Genomic DNA, 13591 nt, shown 5'->3' with positions numbered 1-13591 from the left:
TAAAAACTGTACCAAACTGGAAACGGGAATTTCCCAAGTTTTGGATTCACTTTTCAGTTAAAAATAAATAAATAGTGTAGAATGGTTATCTTAAATGTATTATTGATAATAACCAATCCGCACAAATATCCAATACTACACTATCCACATCACAATTTCACTATGGCATATTCTTGCTGCCTTCAGGTACTCCTCGTGGTTCAAACCATTACATTTAAGGGCAGCAGTATATATTGCACTTTTTGACCCAAAGACATTTGGTTGTCCCTCTGTTAATAACAGACTGTAAGTTTAGCTATCAGCTGTGGCTTTATTCGTTTTCTTAAATGTAAGGCTTCTGTGCAGAAAACTGAAGAGAAGTTCTATCGACCTTGACAAAGCTTTGGTAGTTGCTAACTACCAAAGCTTGTTGGTTCATCCACCCCTAAGATGAAAATTCAATACTGCCCCTGAACGCAACACTAGGCCCACTGGAAACCGTGTAGTGGCTCCATGGATCATATCCATTTAGTAGGGCGGGCCTTTTCCCGTGTCGCTGCTACAGGGATACCAAGATGGAAATCCAGGGGCTTTCTGATGCCCAAAACATTCAGTCTCAACATGGCGCCCTACACAGAAGCATTTCGTCTCCACATCGATCGGCAACGGGGTCAATACCTCATTTTATTTCCAGCGAAAATGAAGCGGAAGTGCTGCTGGAGTCGCTTGAGCTACACAGCGACAACAACAACAACACTAGGCCGAGAACATCGCCGTTTCGCCTACTGGCGGAAAATGGCAGCGAGGTGGCTTGTTCGCCTGTCAGCGCACCGCAAACTACGCTTAAAAGCAATTTGCCGGGTAACAGACCGGGCGTGGGATTTCATAACGTGAACCCGGAGAAGGAAAATGAGCTCAGTGCCCTACGAGCTTCACAGGAGTTTGTCAAGACAGCCTGGAAATACGGATTAGAAAGCGGGGATGTTGTAATGCAAATGGCGCTGCCTCTCTTTGAAGGGGAAGAGGAACCGATGCCGCAGCGGCAACCAACGTTTCCAGTTTTACGGCAGCAGCGTGAGGACGGCTCCTGCAAACAGCCCTCAGTAGCCAGCCATAGCGCTGCGGCGCTGGGGAACTTGAGCACGGTAAACCTGGCGGAACAAACCACCCAGGAGTTTTATGTTCTTTTTAATGTCGTTCAAGACGAAGGCAGCGGCGAGACAAGTAAACAGCGCCCGGATGTGCCTGAGGATGGCGATCAAATGAAAGGTAAAAAGCAGTGTTCCAAAGCAAGTCCCTGTGGCCCCATGGAGGCTGGAAACCGCAGTAACGTTGTTTCATGTGAATCTAATGACACTTTGAACTGCCTCGATACACAGGGCTTGAAACCTGAGCATGTTTTCAATTTACTGAACGATAATCCCGCGGCGGGTAACGTTAAACAGACTGCCTACCACCCCACCGTCGAAGACGTTGTTTTGACAAACAAATATGGCGATAGGATTTGTGGCCAGATGTGCACCGAAAGCAGCGAAGGTAAACTGGTCAGGGAGCTCTCGTCGCAGCCTCGCGATGACGAGAGCAGTACCTTGATTTCAGGGACTGCGGGGATCGTGGAAGCCATGGACACATCGGACTTTGGTACAGATTCAGCGGCGGCGCAGGGCAGTACAACCCCGGTCACGGCCTCCACAAGTCCGCCTGCTAGCGAAACATTTTCCGGAACTATCACGATAAACAACCAAAGCATCATAGTGACTATTGAAAACGGGGTACTAACTCTTGCTGCCCCACCCGAGGGCTATGTACATAAGGAGGATGACATGGTTAGCTTAAAGGAGCACTTAGGAATGAAAGATCATGAAGATATTGTTCTCCTCAACTATGACAGTGGTACTAAATCGATCGGGAAGATCAGCACACTGGCAGTAGCCAGTTCCAGCCATCAGGAAGAGCCCACACCTGGTTTGTCTGTCAGCGACTCAGAGCTGGCTCTGGTGGATGACTGCTCCCTGTCAGAGCTAGGTACTTCACTGGACTCCTGTGCCAAGCAGGAGGCAGGGTCACTATGTGCAGTAACAGAAGCAGATATGGGCCCTCCTCCTCCCGAAGCCGCTGTAGCTGGCTGTGACAATGAAGAGTGTCACTCTGTACCAGTAATCAGGTCCAAGAAAGACACCGTGTCCACCTTTGACTGCCCAGAACCAGGCTGCCCCTCCACATTTGACACACGACAGAAACTCAAGGTTCACCTCCTAAACCATGCTGAGGACCCACGTCCATATCAGTGCACTGTGGAAGGCTGCGGCTGGGCATTTGCCACCTCCTACAAGCTGAAGCGGCATCTCCAGTCTCACAACAAGCAGCGGCCACATACGTGCCAGTTTGAAGGCTGTGGGCGGCGTTTTACCACTGTCTACAACCTCAAGGCTCACGTCAAAGTCCACGAGCAGGATAACGCCTTTGCCTGCGAGGTCTGCAACGAGAGGTTTCGCAGTGCTACCCGGCTCACCAACCATCAGAGGGTCCACTTTGAGCCACAGAGGCCTCACAAATGTGAATTCCCAGGTAACTCATACATCAAACTGTGAATTTTGTGCTTTTATGTAACTATTTGGAATTTCTAGCTTTTTATTCTGCACTTGGAATTGGCTGATGGGTACTCCACAACATCACTGCTATGATATGAAGCACTTTACCAGAAGGTTTGACGTGTTTTGAGCAACACAGGGCATTTACTTATTCCCTGCTACACATTTCTATTTATTATCTGTGCTAGAATAGCTTTGCATGTCTTGCAGTTCAAAAATACTCCAAATTTATCTGATACTGGGACTCAGTATCAACCTCTGAAACGAGCTGTTTTAACTCCTACCGGTTTTAAACAAACTCTGTGGCTGCCCTACCTAAACAAACTGAAAGCAGCAGGTGGGTGGGGCCAAAGTTCCCAGATGACCATATTCTGGATTCCTTCAGACATCGTTTATAACCAGTAGTAGAAAAAACTGTTTAAAGGTGAGTGTTAAAAGCAGTCTGAATCCTGAGCTTTTGTCTCACAAGAGTTAAATGTAGATGCACTGATCTATGTTCAGTATGAGGGTACATGATTATAAGAGTTTCTGTTTAACAGAATATGATGAAAAAGTATATACATATAAAATGTGCCTTTATGGTACCGTTGGTGTCCTACATGTTTGTCTTTCTATCCTATGCAGGCTGTGAGAAAACCTTCATCACCTTCAGTGCTCTGTTCTCCCACAATCGCACTCACTTCAGAGAAACTGGCCACTTCATGTGCACCTACCCAGGCTGTGACAAGACCTATGATAAGGCCTGTCGTCTCAAGATCCACATGAGGAGTCACACGGGTAAATTGAGATTTAAGGGTCGGTTCAGCTGGGCCTGTTGTTTTCTGTGGTTGATTTTTTAAAAAGCAGCATGTAGTCTACTAAATTAACTCTGGCTTATTCCTAATACATTTTTGTGAAGCAGTCAGCTGCAGTGTCGCAAATCCAAACACATTAGCTGTGATTGTTCTTCAGAACACTAATGCAGAAAGTAAAAGTTCTTTCTGAGCTTGGAGCGACAAGCAAACCTGATGCTTTTGTGGGGAATATGTATAGCTGTAAGTTATTTAAAAAGGCCAATAATTGTGTTTTTTGTTTTTTATGAGCATTGAGTTAAATAGAAATCACAAACATAAGTGTGTATGTTGTCACTTTTAGTTCTTAGAAGGACAAAACCAATCAGCAGCTCTAGCGTTCCGAAAGAAAATCGGCCAAAATAATCTCGATCCAGCTCGCATTAAAAGATTTGTGAAGTGAGGATCCTTGCAGCAGTAGGTGTAGTGTAGCATTAGGAATGAAACTTGTAACTTCCTCTCTCCAGGCGAGAGACCGTTTGTCTGTGACTCCGAGGGCTGCGGCTGGTCTTTTACAAGCATGTCAAAGTTGCTCCGACATAAAAGGTGAGTGCTTATTAATTTATGCTTTGATCATGGTGTAAAATAGTGGACACACTCCATTTGTGTGTAACTTACTGTTAGGAACTCCTGATAAAGTATCTTTCTGCGACTGCAGATGGAAAATAGCTGATAGCTAGATCTGATGCAACGCAGCTTTTCCTTTTGTGTATTTTCTACATGTTCCTAAAGGCAATAAACAGAAACCTGAAGTAATGTTTTATAACATCTAACAAAGTTATCAAAGGAATAAAGGGAGTGAATGTCTACATCGTGCAGTGAGAACAAACCTTGTTAGATAAGGTGACCATGTCAATTTTAGTTTTGTGTTCTTTGCATAAAGGTTTGAACGAACAAGGTTATGAAAATGTGAAGTTTTCTCTGTAAAGGTCATCTAGTTGCGAGTCTTCACTACAGTGTTGATACTCATTTAGTATGTTAGGGTTTTATGTCAAGTTATATAGAATAAAGCTCTATTATAATGTAGGATGTGGCTGCCTTTTGATTGACAGGGTGTTGCTTGGTATAACTCTCATCATATGCTTCTTTGGCTCCAAATACCCAAAACAGTCTTAGCAAAATGCCTAAATGGAGCCTTGCGAAAAGCAGCATACACCCTCCTCTTCTGTGCTGTCTGTGGGAATGTTTTGCCACTACAGGAAGTGTGATTGCTGTTACATGCCTGTTTTTGTTTTAGTGAACTTGAGCTTGTCACTGCAGTTCTGTTTTACTGGTGCAGTTTAACTTTGAAAGGCTTTGATTCCATGTTAAGTTTAGCTTCAGTTTGATGTAACAAAATGTAAATGAAATTCTGTTTTTGTGCTATGACTTTTCTTACTTTGTTTTAAATGTGTGTGTCTATAAGGAAACATGATGATGATCGGCGCTTTGTCTGCTCAGAGGAGGGTTGTGGGAAGTCCTTCACCCGGGCCGAGCACCTCAAAGGACACAGTATTACCCATCTAGGCACGAAGCCTTTTCAGTGCCATGCAGAAGGTACAAACCTTTTATAAAGGAACAACAACAAAACTGTAATAATTTTCCACGAGACAAATGTTCACATTTTCTCCCTGAAATATTTACTTAAGACCAGTGTTTCATGGTGACTGATTTCAGTAACATGTGCCTCCTTTGTGTTTTTCAGGTTGTAATGCCAAGTTTTCAGCACGTAGCAGCCTCTACATCCACTCCAAAAAGCATAAGCAGGACGCCAGCACCCTGAGGACTCGCTGCCCTGTGGCCAACTGCTCCAAACACTTCTCGTCCCGCAGCAGCCTTAAGAGCCACATGCTCAAACATCACCACCTCAGTCCTGGTTAGTAATTGTTCTGCAGACTTAAAGTTCCCCAGCACTGTGCTGCGTTTCAGTATGCGAGTCTCGTACTGTCTGTGAACATCTATAAAACACCACCCAACTGTTTTCTGTTTCCATGTGGGGCGATGGATGGAAACCGTTCCTTCTTTCTTGTGTAACAGTTTTAAACTTTTATTCCACTTGCCGTTGTTCCTGAGATGTTCATTTTTAACTTGGGGTTGGTTTTTTTTGTTTTCCTTCCCAGATGTTCTTAGTCAGATGGAGACCACACCAACCCTGACCCCCAGTAATGAGCTCGTTAGTTCCACACCTACCACGGTTGCAGGACCTGGTATTGCTGGGGGCGACCAGCTGACAAACCTGGACCTCAGCTCTCTGTTCTCTTCTGTGCCTGGAGGAACTGCACCCACTACAGGCATTGGAGTGGGAATCCCAGTTGGTGGGGCTACGTCTAATGGCCCGTTCACAATGGACCTCTCCCTGGTCAGCTCTGGCATCCTGACCATCGACCCCTCTTCAGTGGGAACTACACTTGTTACCAGCACTAACACCACAATGGCCAAGGCTGTGGACCCTCTTATATTGGCAGCCAATGCCGACATGACCCCCCACCACAACCTGGAGGGAACGGCAAGTGACGTCCTGCGCCCACAAGGCACCCTTAACCTGGACGATGTGCAGACAGTTACCCCAGAGGCGCTGGGAACCCTCACTGCCCTTACTATGCAGGGTGCTGGTGCCACTGTGGACCCCACTCTGCAGCACCCACTCAGCTCGTCCAGCTCCTTGAGCGTGGAACCCACAGCCTCCCTGGCTGTAGCTCCCGTTGCCGAGCTCCTTGGCTCACCATCTAAGGTGGTGGAGGTGGGTGGCCAAGGAGGTGCTGGGACTCTTTTGGGTTGTGTGGAGGTGCTGGGACCCCAGGAGGGAGGAAAAGTGCTCACTCAGTTTGTCTTTCCTGGTCACAGCAGCAGCTTCAGCCCACAGAAAGATTCGGAGCTCAGTTCTGTGTCACCAAGCAGTTTCCTGGTGAGCATAGATACTCACAGATTCAATAAACCAATCGAAACACAGCTGATACAGAAAATACATTTGCGACTTTCAGGCATTCAAGCTTTCCTCTTTATCTCGAACGGTAACCGGTTGGGTAAGGACCCTGCTCACCTTTCTGTAACAAAACCAAAAAGGACTCATAGTTCAATGACATATAAAGGGTCTTTGATAATGAATTGTCAGTCTCCATTCTTTCATCTAGAAATGGAAAAAGATATAGCCATCGTCTCAGATGTTTTTTTTCTTTCTTTGTTGTTTTTCAGTCTTCGGATCTTTGCATGAATGTCCTTTTTTATTTGACAATATGTTTTTCAGTGGTGGCACATATTTAACAAGATTAATCACAGTCAGTAGAGAAAGTAGTCAACAGACAGATGATGAAAGGTGGTGCAAACCTAACATGCTCCCATTTTGCTTGACAGGAGAGTGGGGGCTCGGCTAGGACTGACTACAGAGCCATCCAGCTGGCTAAGAAGAAGAAGCAGAGAGGCCCCTCGGCCTCCTCCGGTAACTTACGTTCTTTAGTTTCATGCTAGCCAAAGCTCCAGTAACTGTTAGATTGACAAGACTTTCCTTTGACTTGTTCAGGGACTTCAAGCTCAGGTCAGAGAAAAGCTAAAGGAGCAAAGGCTGCCACAGCTCCAGGGCCACTCGCTCCCTCTGGGGCTCGCTATGGTGATGGAGCTGCAGTAGCGAATGGGGGCCTGACTCTCCGTGACCCCATCACCGGTGCCCAGTATGTCCAGATCCACCTGCTGCAGGTGAGATATGACAAGTTGGGGAAGGTGGCAAATCTGCCCTGGTCAGAAAACATAAAGCTGTCTAGACCAAACCGTGATACTTACGATTCAAATAAGCTCATGATTTGGATAACTCGCCACTGCTACTGTCTGGGCACTTGCCTTTGTTTTAATGAGAATTTGTTCCACAGAATTTTAATTCCTTCTCCTGCATTTTTACTGCACAGTGTGAAATTGACCTTTTGTTTACCGTGAAAACATTAGTTGCTGTTTGGGAACTAAGAACACCGTATAAGTGCAGAGCAACATCCCATAAGCTCATTAAAGTGCCAGTTTAACACTGACTACAGGGAGTTGTTCTGTCTGAGGCTTGTTTTTACCATTTTGTCAAATGTGTGCCATTAAAACCAGCTGTATTATTGTTTCCCATTACAATCAAGTACCAACTTATGTGCGTCGGGTCGTTTTATAGCAATTGCCTGTACTTCCTGTGACATCATTTGTATGCCACACGAACAAAGGAGGATGACTGGCGATGGTATACCTGCTGCTGTCTGTGGGATTTTGTCACATTTGGGGACCACCGTGCTGTTTTTGTGCAGCCTTGTCCCTCGTTGCCAGGTTTCAAAACTGGCGGTTTTTGATTTTCATGAAGGAGACACTCATGACATTGAATAGCCAATCAGTGGCTAATGCTAGCCACACCCACACATAAAACACTCTGTTTAGTTTCAGAGTTCCAAGTGTGAAATCTCCGTTAATCTGATTTCTTTCTCCTGTCTGATCAACTAGTAAATTAGTAAAAAATGAATAGAAACATCCAACTAGGGACTGTTTTTCTTTTCACGTACTTTTGTGCACTGAACAGCACACTAATGCACAGCGGTTGTTGGAGTGTCTAATCAATGTGTGAACACGCAGGATGACCCAGCCAGTGATGGAGACCTGGCCTTCCAGTTGAGCTCTCAGCCCTCCAGCTCCCACTCTCAGCTCACTGTTGACCTGCCTGTCAACATTTTACAGGTGGGAGTAATCTTTTCTGTCGTTAAAGAGACATTCGACTGCATTTGTGCTTTGACTTTCTGTTATGGAATCGGTTGTTTGTCCTTTGTAATAGCCACAGATTAGTGACACTGTCAGCCTTTAGAGAACTGAGCTGTGATGCTTTTCTCCACAGGAGTCTTCGGTGATTACAGAGGACGACAATGGCTCTGACAACTCCCAGTTCACAGGAAGCACAATCAACCTTCAGGACTTGGAGTGACCACCTATACTGCTGCGGGGTCAGAGGTCAATCAGCAGCTGGCCTCCATCCACAGTTTACATGAGATGATAGATTTCATCAAACAGTTGCCTCACCCTCGAAGGGCTTTTTGGACATGTGCGACATGGAGTTTGTGGTCATGATTCAGCAGATAATGCACCTTGAGAAGAAGAAAAGAGGATTCTTTGTTGAGAATGTTGCCGTATTATTTTAAGTCCAGTTTGTACCAAATTCAAAGCCTGAGAGCACAGTCGTGTCAGAGGCTGCTCCGTCCTCTGTGGGTGTTAACAGTAATGATGTCTGTTCCACAGTGCCACATTGCCACTCACATGCACACACAGTGCGCTGTGTATTCTCCAGTTGCCTTATGAACTCATGCTTCACGCTGTGCACGCCTCCACCGGCAGGTTACCTGCTTTATTTGTTGTTCTTTTCTGTGTTTTCTTAGATTTATTTTTCTATGGCAGCAGTAATTCCATGTTGAAAACATGCCTGTCCATGCATTTGTATACATGAGTAACTCCCTTCTTATGATGATTTCAGTTTATTTATTAATAGCTACGGGTTTACAGAATGGCAGAGCCAGACGCAGAAGAATTAAAGACTCAAAGCACAATCAGAAGAGCGTGTGAAGTAGCAGTCATTTCACTTTGTTCGGTTAAATGTCACAAAGGGGAGATTAATTTAGTAAGGAAGTATCCCTGTACAGAATGTGTTAAGTCATAGTACTGATGAAGCTGATCATCTCACAGAAGAAACCGAGTTTGGAGCAAGGACCAGTCGGCAGCAGCTCAGTTTTAGAAAAGGCAAAAACAATCAGAGGTTTAAAAATAGAGCGTGAGTAATGGAAGAAGTGCTGTCAATAACAAACTGCAAAGTTTGGTCACATGGGCTTTTGTGCTATCATTTATTTTTAAATGTCCCATTTAGCCAATACAAACAGAGTGGCATATATAACTCCCTCTGTGCAGCTAACATTTAATTACTTTTATCTATGTAATCTATTTGAACTACCCAGTTAGACTACGAGTAAATCTAGCTGGGAGCACATCCTTATTTAGATGTGACAGCGTTTCTAGTAGATAATGGCCGATGTCTTGAGCATGAATTGAGGCTGCCGTTTGGGGAAGGCCTCAGAGGGGACTGGCCACAGATCACCTGTACTAATGAGAAGTGAATTAACTGAGGGAGGGGCATGAGTATGTACTGCTTGTAGGGCCATATGGAGGTGTGGACCCGCTCTTGAAATTCAGATAAATTATCCCCGATTCTTGAAGGTCTGGATAATCTTTGATTTTCTCCTGAAATCAAACCAAGTTAAAGTGGCCTCAAACACCACAGACACATTTAACCACTGACACTGGCAGGAAAAAGGTTTGGGAATTTTACTCACCAAAAAGTGAAGCACATAATTCCAATAAAAATGTTCAAAAATACTCTTAAAATGCAGCAACAGCACAGACGATGAGCAGGTCCAGTTCAGCCAGGACAGGCAAATGTGCAGTTACAGCTTCCCGTGTAGGCACGCACCTAACATAAGGATTGAATAAAGGGGTCACTCACTGTATAGTTTTAAAAGTGAATTCAAATCACACTTTCTTAGCTGGACCCAGCAGTGTCGCCAGGGCTTTAGGGCCTCATGGAAAAAACGAATCACTTTGGCCCGACCACGCCAGCCCTAAATCTATAACACTGGATCAAAATTCTGCTCCGGTAAACACATTTTTTGACTTTTTAATTATGATTTTATTAGATTTTTTATAACACTGATTGGTACCGTACACCAAATAGTGGATGAAAGTAAAATAGAATTGTTTATAGAACGTTGCAGTATTTTTTTACTGCTTCAAGTTTTTGTTATAATGTATATTCAGATGTAACTTAAATAATCCTTTCCATATCAATCTTTAAACAAAGTATATCTAACCAAAATATGTCTCTGTCCTGAGACCTAGTGGAACTCAAATAGTGATGTTGACTAAAAGAACTCAAACACGTTGTTTTCTGTTAGAAATGAACTACTACCACGAACTCACTGCTATTGGCAGAAGGCTGGTTTTTACTGAAGTGAACTGGCTCCATTTTTTACAGCACATTGTTAGGTGATCATCCTGCAACTGTGACATCCCAATAATTTACCTTGATTGATAAATCCATATTATATCATATGGTGTGTAACTCCTGTCCTCCTCCCTGTTTAGGATTTCTGACTGTAGTAATATTCCCTTCATCCATCACCTACTCCAGCAGAACTATACTGAAGTAAAAATGTATCCTAAACTGTGTCATACAACAAAGGATATTACTAATGAAGACTGGTTATACAGAACCTTGAGCAAATATGGCGTCCTGCGTTCTTCATTCAGCGACAACTCAGCAATAAAGTTTTTCTTCCAGCAGTGTGATGTTCAGAGTTCAGCTGTGAGTTCAACAAATTGTTGTTAAAATTATAAATATATCCGGAGGCTATGAATGAAATGGAAAATGCAGTTACAGTTAAAATTTATATGATCTGCATAGCTGTGTTTAATTATGTCGTTTGCTTTCATGAACGGTTGGATGGTCCATAGCAATGAATTATGGGACAGCATTTTCTCCTCTCTTTTCATAAAGGATGGGCCAGTGTATCATCTGCTAAAGAAAGCCATAAAGCAACCATTGGAACTCCTTTCCTCAATATTTGAAGAGTTGGAACAGCTCTTACTATGGCTGCCATGCAGATACTTGGTCACATCTCTCACTGAGAAATCTTCCTGAGCAAAATACCCTTTTGAAACGCACCCTTACTTTTTCCAGCCACGTGTGATCAGGACAGGTGTTGAGCCATCATCTTTCACCTGTGTATAATGTATGTATAAATAATCCAGATTATGGGCAAGCACATATTAAAGAAACCTGTTTGAAGTTATAAAAGTTGAAGGTAACCAATCACTGTACCACTGAATTAACATGCACAGACAATTTTCTTTTCAAAATGAATGCAGTTGTGACAGAACCACGAGTATTAGGAGTTTGTTTTTCCAGATCTCTTGTATAGTAATATTATCAGTGCTAGAGATTTTCTGTATTTAGACTGTTTATATATTTAACCCATAAACCTTTGTATAGACTGTCCTCTCCCCATTTCTTAAGGGGACAAATATGTTGCAAATCATTTCTAGTTGATCTCTCTCTCCTGCCGTGCAGTCATGCAGTGCTTATTTACACCAGCAGATGGAGACCAAGTCATATGAAGCATCTCCGTGACTCCCACAGGGACAGCAAATCCCGATAAAGGCGTCATTTAAGTCTCAGCTCTTCATAATCCGCAGTGATCTTTCCACCATTCTTCCAACACTTAGGTATGAGGAGTATCATAAGTTCTTGTGGAATTATAATGTATTGTCTTACCCGACCTGAATCTGCATGCAGATCAGTACACTGCCATAGCACGTGGAGTCAAAGACCTGAGTTGGAGATTTCCCCACTTAGGGCTCAAAATAAATATATTACAAAGCACATTGTTTGCTGAATCTAAATAAGTAATCTTCAGTGCCTAAATCCAACCAAGTAGTCTTGACTGCTTAAACCTAACCACATTTGAAGCAAAAGTAAAAAGTGCATGGGGAAAAAGCTAAATAAAGTGCAGAATACAAAAGTCCAAACATGAGCCCAGCTGCAGTTTCATAGATGACAAACATGCAACTTCTAGGTCTTAAAAACAGGAGCGGTGTCTCTTGGCAGTCATTACTGCCGCAACCAGTTTGTCAAGGCAAGAAACACCTTACATGTAACAGGAACACGGAGGTGGTATCTGCCAAAATGGGATAATGTTAAGCCCAAGAAACAGTTTCCAAGGTGCACATAGCGCACACAGCCCTTCCTGATTCACAGTGTGTCAAATACACGTATATAGTTTTTAGTAACTACACCTAATCAAGAGGGAAAATCATGAGTTGTTTCAAATGTGGACTTTATTGTTCTTTAGGGAGGAGTAATAAGTCTGTGCAGGTGGTGTATCAATGCACCTATTGGAAGGTCCAAATTGAGCAAAAAATATGAATCCCTCAGTATTTCTAGGAATGGGATTTAGCTGGAGGCAGCATCCAATAGCTGTTAGTGATATTGCATTTTAGTTACTGAGTTTTGATAGCCGTGCTTCACTGCTTTCTTGCTGATGCATAAGAAATACAATACATGCACAAGATGACTTTGCTAGCTGAGGGCTTGTTAAGATAACTACCATTAGCAAATGTTGCTATTTGATGAGGGTCTAGGTTTGAAACTTCCAAGTTAAACATACAGAAGGCCCACGGGTGCCATCTTAGTTGGTTTAATAAACTTTAGACAAACTAAGGTTTAGTAAAACAGACAATTGATCAATATTAATAATTTCGGGATTACATTCAGTTATGTCAGTTCTAGGCTTCTGGTGTCACTGGAATATGGAATTAATTAATATAGCTATAGCATCCATAGCAAACATGGCATTCTCACCAGATGTCATGTTATCTCAGATGGCCCCGCCCCTCCCTGAGCCTGGTGCTGCCGCAGGTTTCTTCCTGTTAAAAGGGAGTTTGTCCTTCCCACTGTTCCAAGGTGCTTGCTCATAGGAGGTCATATGATTGTTGGGTTTTCTCTGTATGCATTATTGTAGGGTCTACCATACAATATAAAACGCCTTGAGGTGACTGTTGTTGGCGCTGTATAAATAAAATAAAATTGAATTGAATAGATGTTGGCAACAACCCATCCAATCCACACCTGCAAAGAAATCAAACCATAGATGTCCATGAATGGCTAATTAGCTTATTATGGCTAATAATGAAAAATAAGAAGGTACTAAACACACTTACTAAAATGTATTTAACACTTCACACAAAAGCCTTTGTTGGTGATGAGAGCTTGCAGTCATTCCACACCATCTTCAAATCAAATCTTTAAGGCTCTCTTGCCTTTTCTATGAACTCTGACCTTTAGTTCTTTTCATAGTTTTTTAATAGGATTCAGGTCAGGTGATTGGCTGGGCTATTCTCTTTCTCTGAAACTAATTAAGAGTTTCCTTTGCGTGTGTTTGGGGTCATTATCTTGCTGACACGTCAACCCTCATTTCATCTTCATCATCCTGGTAGATGGCAGCAGATTTTTATCAAGAATGCCTCGGTATATTTTCCCTTTCATTCTTTCCTCAAGTATATGAAGCGTGCCAGTGCTGTATGCTGAAAATAGCCCCACACCAGGATGTTCCCACCTCCAAACTTCACTGTTTTTGGGATGACGTGCGGTGCCTTTTAACCTCC

At 43.3% G+C, this 13591-nt stretch overlaps 1 protein-coding gene across 1 annotated transcript; it reads left to right on the top strand.

Annotated features, from left to right (window-relative positions):
- Window positions 1-490: 490 nt before the first annotated feature.
- LOC102211269 (zinc finger protein ZXDC) lies at window positions 491-8934 on the top strand. Its single transcript, XM_005726725.1, has 10 exons — window positions 491-2547; window positions 3195-3347; window positions 3868-3946; window positions 4806-4936; window positions 5085-5255; window positions 5500-6284; window positions 6731-6815; window positions 6897-7069; window positions 7970-8071; window positions 8226-8934. The coding sequence occupies exons 1-10, from the start codon at window positions 555-557 to the stop codon at window positions 8310-8312; spliced, it is 3759 nt and encodes a 1252-aa protein (XP_005726782.1). The 5' UTR covers window positions 491-554; the 3' UTR covers window positions 8313-8934.
- Window positions 8935-13591: the final 4657 nt, after the last annotated feature.

This window comes from Pundamilia nyererei, unplaced genomic scaffold, assembly GCF_000239375.1.
Source record: "Pundamilia nyererei isolate P.nyererei 1_Seehausen unplaced genomic scaffold, PunNye1.0 scaffold00021, whole genome shotgun sequence".
Classification (NCBI taxonomy): domain Eukaryota; kingdom Metazoa; phylum Chordata; class Actinopteri; order Cichliformes; family Cichlidae; genus Pundamilia; species Pundamilia nyererei.
The sequence above is the reverse complement of the archived record's forward strand: the minus strand, read 5'-3'. Positions and strand labels throughout refer to the sequence as shown.

Excerpts from the sequence above, each read along its gene's own strand:
- LOC102211269 (XM_005726725.1), top strand. The coding sequence starts at position 555 with ATGGAAATCCAGGGGCTTTCTGATGCCCAAAACATTCAGTCTCAACAT. Across the intron at positions 3,947-4,805 it reads AAGTTGCTCCGACATAAAAG|GAAACATGATGATGATCGGC; the intron begins GTGAGTGCTTAT and ends TGTGTCTATAAG. Across the intron at positions 6,285-6,730 it reads TGTCACCAAGCAGTTTCCTG|GAGAGTGGGGGCTCGGCTAG; the intron begins GTGAGCATAGAT and ends TTTGCTTGACAG.